This window comes from Xiphophorus maculatus, chromosome 8 (genome assembly GCF_002775205.1).
Source record: "Xiphophorus maculatus strain JP 163 A chromosome 8, X_maculatus-5.0-male, whole genome shotgun sequence".
NCBI classification, from domain to species: Eukaryota; Metazoa; Chordata; class Actinopteri; order Cyprinodontiformes; family Poeciliidae; genus Xiphophorus; species Xiphophorus maculatus.
The window spans coordinates 6910225-6917170 of NC_036450.1; the positions used below are offsets into that span (position 1 = coordinate 6910225).

A 6946-nucleotide genomic window follows, 5' to 3' on the forward strand; every position below is an offset into this window, starting at 1 on the left:
GAACATGTTTTGTTTTGACGTGTTCAAGGAACCATAACAGCTCACTTTCTGTTTGGCTACACAGGTGCTCAGATCGACGACAACGTTCCACGCAGGAACACCCAGCGCATTGTGGCGCCCCCGGGTGGCAGGGCCAACATCACCAGCCTGGGTTAAAGCTCCGCCTCACAAACCCTGACCCTTAACCCTGCCTAGGAGGAAATTTGTCAAAGGATAGCATTCAGCCGGTGAGATCAAGTCGAGAGGAGCCGAACCTTTCACTGCGCCTCACCGTAGATCCCGGCACTTCCTCCTATGCAGTTTTTCTCACCTACCAACTTTCCTGTTTCCCCAGCCTCTATTGGACACAGTTAGAAATAAATAGAAAACAAACATAAAGGAAGAAAGTGAAAAAAATAACACTGCTTTTTGAGCACTTTTGACTGCATTGTTTTGGTTTTTTTTATATATATATATTGTTCTTACTTTATTCCGTTTGTCCTTTTTATTTTTTGCTTTGCAGTTTTTGTCGGGTTAGTCAGTTAGGACAAAAAAGGCTGTGTTTATGCAAGATGCTGTATTTCTGTTCATTTCTTTTACTTTTTGTTTTGGTTGTAGCTAAAATGAAGAATGGGTAACAAATTGATCAGTCTTAAAGGTGTTGCAGCAGTAAGGTCAAGAATCTCAAATTCTGTTGATAATTTACAATGAATGCTGCCTTAAGAGTTGAAATAATGAAAGAGATTTTTTAAATCTTGTTTTTTGTTTGTTTTGCAGTGTATCTGTGGCATGTGATGGTTGGAAAACCGTCACGTTTCATTTCTGTTTTCGGTCATAACTGCATTGCAGAATTGGTGGTTGAGTAGTTTTATTTTGTCAGACTTAGCCCTTCCATGCCTTATTGTCTCTTTACATCCTCGATTTGTCCCGCCTGGGAAGTGACTGATTTTCCACTTTGTTTGCATTCCTGAGTTACAAAGGTCCAAATTTCACAGCGGAAGCTGCGAAAAGCTGCGAAATTCCCAGCCGTCCTCCACCAACCAACCAACCAACTGCTGCTTTAGCATACAGACTGTTTTCTACTCATCGAAATCTCTCCTTCATTTCCACTTTTTATGTGCCTGAACAAACAGAAGTTGTACTGATATTTTGATTTTGTTCTTTTTTTTTTTATTTGTTGTTGAAGTAAGTGAAGGATGTAAGATAAAAAGATGTAAAATAGCCAGGATTAACCGATTCAAAGGTGCCAGATTTTTGTGCTTTCGTAGGGGCTTTTCAGCTCGATTGAGCCCTACGCAAAGAAAAAACGAGATTGATATCTTGAAATGTTCTAATGTTTTAGAGTTTTTACCTTGTTGTCAAACTGCTTTTTAGTGTTATTCTGTAACTAGGTGCCTAAGGGCTGAGCACTATTGATTTACGCTTGAACATAGACATGAGCTAACGTAGTTCTGACTGATATTTAGTGTTGATGCGGATGAGGGATGGGACACCAACAGGAGGCGCCTGCAAAAAAAGAGTTAATTTTTCACCAAATATTTAGCTTCAGCTAAATATTTGCTACATTAGCATGATGGCAACTAATGGTACGCGGATGGTAATATCCGCTAGAGTGAATACCAGCATGCTATTGTTAGCATTCATGCTAGTTATGGGCCATGAACAATTATGTGCTCATTCTTAGCATGCTACAGAAGCACTAGCATTCACAAAAACAATAGTCTAATACCTATGCTAACACTAGAATGCTAATATTGACATCTACATCTAAGTGTGAGGCTCAGCTAATGTCTGGATATTAGAATGCTAACAACTAGCTATAGTATGGTCATGTTCAAAGCTAATAATTGTCATTTTCATGCTCCCTAAAACAAGTACTTCTGCTTTTGTTAGCATCCTGATTCAAATCTAAAACCACAACCTGGAGTTAATTCTTTAATTAAATGAATTAGCTTTGGGTGTAATTTGTAATTTAAAGATTTCTTTTGATAGACAATTCCTGCAAGTCTCTGTTTATGCTAGCATGTTAGTAGCTAATGTTAGTAAGCTTGTATTCACACCTATAAAACTGCAATTTTCAGTTTTGTTGTCGTTCTAGGATTTGAGTAATATTTAAATGCATAAATTACAGTATAAAGTGCAGATCGTGAATTATACCCAGAAACAGCTGGGTAATAATATCCACTACTTATTCATTCAAAGTATCTTAAGTAAATGAGTAAACATTTGAAATTTCAGTGTTAAGAAATTAAGCTGTTTATTTTAAACATATTGTCAATGCAAAATATTTAATTTGCATTGAATGGCTTTAGCTTTAATGCTAGCTAGTCTGTGCTAATCTGGCCTGTGAACAGTATTGAATAATAAAGCACTACTTTTCTCTTTTGGCATCCGTTACATGAAGCATTATTCCATTTGCAATGGCTGGAAACCTTTTGAAAGCCCACTGTTTTTAAAGATTTATTATGCAGTTGAGTTAGTCTAAAAACACAGTAACACGACTTGGCAGCGAACCGCGCTTTCACCCCCTTCCTCTGAACTTTTTCTCTCCCCACTCCTTTGGCTGTTGGCGACAAACCTCTAACCTCTGTTTGTCATGGAAACTCGGCGCTATTACCGACAACTCTGCGCCGACATATTTTTTAAATTATGCTGTTGTGTGGACTCCAGATGGTTCCGACAAGATTCTGCAGGCTTAGAAGAATTGACTTTGATGCTAAAAACGGCAAACGTCTCCACTGGCGTCCTCGGTGTGTCTCATGCCTCCTCCGTTTACACGCACAGCTTTACTCCTTTGATGCTCTGTCAGCTTGGATGCTTTCTTTCTATGCCATATTACGCTAACGCTATATGAGTGACATGTATGTACCCAACATGCTGCAGACTGACAGGTTCTTCCTTCTGCTCTGAGGTTGTTGATGCTGTTGAACGCCGCCTCCCCCCCCTTGAGGCCCGTAGTCACCCCAAACCTCCTCCTCTGTAAGCTCTCCCCCTACTTTTTGTGAAAGTGAAACTGTGTGATGGTGTTCGTCCTGGTGGCTGTAGGGTTTCTGGGATGCTTGCTTGTTATGACGAAAAGATCATGTGGGCAGCGGAAAATAAAATAAACGAAACAAGAACTTCAGAGTATTAAGCGTTTTCTTTTGTTGTTCTCGTTTGACACTTGCAGCTTCACTCATTAGTTAATGCTGTTCACATCATAGGCGATTCATATCAGTCGATATCGATGATTATTGATTTGGGTTTTTTTTGTTTAAAATATTTGAAATACCGCCAGACATGTGAAGTGACCTTTGTTGTTTCATATACAGTTTTCACTTCAAACCGTTGTTGTTCATTTTTAAGCAGTTATGAAGCAAAAAATCTTAAACTGCTGCTGCGCAAGTTACTCAAGTAGTTGCTAGGCAACCAAAGAGTGAGTTTGTTGATTCCACCAACTGCCGTAAGAGATTCAGTTCAGTTCAATTCAAAAATACTTTATTAATCCCAAAAGAAATGTTATAAATTTTTTATTATTTCATAATGTTTTTTAAATTAAATCATTTTATATATGGAATTCTATATAGTTAATATTCTGATGTATTATTGGTTGATATTGATCGTGTGTCTACTACATTATCGCTATCGATTAGTTGTCCTACTTGTAGTATTTATTGGACTACACTAATTTATTATTTTTTCTTTAATTTTCACAATAAATACGAATAATTAATGTAACAACTAAAGGAAATCATGAATGAAAAGGTATAAACATATACCTGACCTGTAGTCACATGAAGAGAATATTAGATATTTAACTCGAAAGACTATTCCAAATTCATATAAATTCAAATTCAATTCAAAAATACTTTATTAATCCCAAAGGTGAAATTGTATTATATTATATTATATTATATAATATTATATTATATTATTAAAGTATATTAAATATATTTCATATAAGTCTGGACAATAAATCAATAACTTCATATATCTCAGTAGATAATACATCTGATAGAATAGTCAATATTCAATAAATAAGATATCCACGGAAGCAAGGTTGGTGAAATCAGCTAACTCACTTGCTCTTTGGTTGCCTAGCAACAACTTGAGTGACTTACGCAGCAGCAGTTTTTAAGGTTTCGACTCTGTGCTTCACAACTGCTTAAAACTAAACAGCGTGGCGTGAAAACAAGATTTTCTATTTCAGATATTTAAAACAAAAAAAACTATTCAATAATTATCGATGTTGACTGATAAAAAAAAAAAAACGCTTTTTTTCAGCCATGATTTCAAATATGCAAAAATGACACAACAAAAACATTAGCTTATTCATTTCCATGTTGCTTAATCAAAATGACTTTCACATTTCTGTAAGATTTAGATAGATTTATTTCACATTCAGGATTGTTAAAATGCTTTCCACTGCTGCTGTAATGAATCGACATAATTTGAAAACATCAAATCAGTTTAAGTCGTTTCCTCTTTTTACAAATCTGTCCTGAAACTTGATGGGTGGCATTTTTTCTATCACCTTTGTACATAATTAAACTGACCTATAGTCAAAGTTTAAAGGACTATATGAAGGTCTTCTGGCAATGGCAACAAAGTGACATCATTAATGATTAGTCAATGGTTAATTAATTGTCACTAAGTCGTGTATAATGTTGACCCTTGACCCACTGTAATGATTTAGGTCAATGTATATCCATGTGTTGGAACGGTACAGTCAAAGTCCGGGCCTAAATCCAATCGAGAATCTGTGAAAGATTTTTATTTTAAAGAATAAAGAGCAAAACTTCAGTTTCAAGAACTGTAAAGTTGGTACAGACACACCCCAGGGTCTTGGAACTGTAATTACAACAAATGCATGCCACACTATTCAGATTTTTATTTGTAAAACTAAAATAGCAACAACAAATTCATTTCCCAAATGGCTTCTTTCAATCTTGAATTAAATATAAGCAAGTAACTCTAATCGTGTGGCATCTCAAAGCTTTTTAGAGGAATCCAGAGATATTATAGTTTTCCACTAGGGGGCGGTGCTGTCCTATTTACAGATCAAGCTAGTTGAGACCCAACACGTGTTTCTATAAATCCTTCATCATTCAACAGCAGCTGCTAAATAAAATACATCAGCTACGCATTTGAAATAATCAACTACAACATATTTACCGGAAGTCTGAATTAACATGATACTTTTAATGTTTAAATTAACTTTTTATTATTTTATAAATGCTAAACTAATGAATTTTCTTTCAAATAAATTATTTACAAGGTTTATGAGAGTATTGTGGCCCCTAGTGGCCAGTTTGTGTAAATATTTCCAACTATCAAGAGTTACACTTCCATGTGTTTATTTCTACGAAGGAAAATTCTTAGAATATTTAGCTTGAAAAAGGAAGGAAAAATTGCTTGGATTCTTTAAAATCTGATGAAAAGTATGGAAGAGTGTTAGGGCCACTTCGGAAAGCAATAATCTGACATTTATTCTCCAGATTAAAGTCAGAATTATGCGGGGGAAAAAGTCTAAACTTGTTTATTCAGTATTCAGAATATTGACTCTTTTTTAAGAAAATTAAATGTCAAATTCTGGAAGTTATAATTCAAATTCTTTTTTTCAGACTAAATCTCACATTCTGGAAAGAAAAAAGTCAAAATTGTGACTTTTTTTTCTGATGAAATTCCAAATTCCAGAAAAAAAAGAGAAATCTGAGATGGTTTTATATAAAATTTGGGATTCTGGAGGGGAAAAGATTCTGAATTTAGATTTTATTATACTAAATTTTAAATTCTGAAAAAATTCAGAGGAGGTTTTTGTCATGTTAAATTTCACTGAAATAAGCAGAATTCTGATTATTTTTCATGTTAAGATTCAAATTCTAGAAGAAAAGTCAGAATTCAGTTTTTTTCAGATTAAATGTCAAATTCTAGAAAAAAAATGTTAGAATTCCTTGTTTTCAAATTAAGATTCAAATTATAGAAAGAAAAATTCTGAATTTTTACTTTTTTAAGATTAAATTCCAAATTCCCAGAAAAATGTGAGAATTCTGATTATTTCCTTTTTTTCAAATTCTGGGGAAAAAAGTCAGAATTTGGACTTTTTCTTAACTGGCCCTAATTTCCAATAGCCTTACATTTATGTTCTGAAAAACAAATAACCTTTTAGGGCTACATATCAATTTCTATCCTTTATTTAACATATTTAAGTTACATTTCTCCTTTTCACAAAATAATCCAGCTCATGTATTTCAGGTTCATCTGAAATCACTTTAATTAACAGACTGATTTAAAAGAAATGCAGAATTTATCTTCTTCGGTTAGCAATGCCAAAGAAAAGGCTGCATCCATCATCACTTTGCAACAAATTTACCTCACAAGTCAGAGTTTTACAGCTGGAAGAATAATTTTCTTTCTCATCAAGAACTTCAAGGTGAGCGGTTCAGTTGCTGTGGAGATGCATAGATGTGCAAGAAAAAAGCAACACAGATATGGGGGAATTTTATTGCCGTAATCCAAGAGCACACATTTTCAGTCTGAAAACAAGATTTCATGTCTTTTGTTCTCAAAACCTTTAATACTTTTGCTTACATTTTTATTTTGAAAGCAGGACTTCATATCTTTCTTCTCAAAATTGTAACCCTTGTACTCAAAACTTCTCTTTGCGCTCACAGTTAGTCTCTGCTCGCTTTTGGAAACGCCTTTTAGCACAGTCGCCTGGCAACCTCTCAACTTCTCTCAATGAAAGTGTTGTACTGGGCGCGTTTGCTTCCTTCTAGCGGGTGTGCCTGTGTGGCTACTATCGATTGTAGCAACCTGCACCACCCACTGGATGTAGGGAGTTGTTTGGGTGAACAAATTCCTGCCTAAGGTCAGTAGCTGTTAGCAATCAGTAGCATACTGCTAGCAGATGTTCAGTGTACTACAGAGCGGAAAGCTGACATTGTTGTTTCTCTCTACATCCAGTGGGTGGCCCAGGTTGCTACAA

General features: G+C 35.2%; 1 protein-coding gene across 2 annotated transcripts in view; it reads left to right on the forward strand.

Annotated features, from left to right (window-relative positions):
• LOC102235555 (dihydropyrimidinase-related protein 2) overlaps window positions 1–3103 on the forward strand; it is a 30070-nt gene extending 26967 nt beyond the window's left edge. For both annotated transcript variants that reach the window (XM_005799680.2, XM_005799681.2), the window contains one exon: window positions 65–3103. In XM_005799680.2, coding sequence (XP_005799737.1) covers window positions 65–156 — 92 coding nt within the window. In that variant the 3' untranslated portion in view covers window positions 157–3103. The remainder of the gene's footprint in view (window positions 1–64) is intronic.
• Window positions 3104–6946: the final 3843 nt, after the last annotated feature.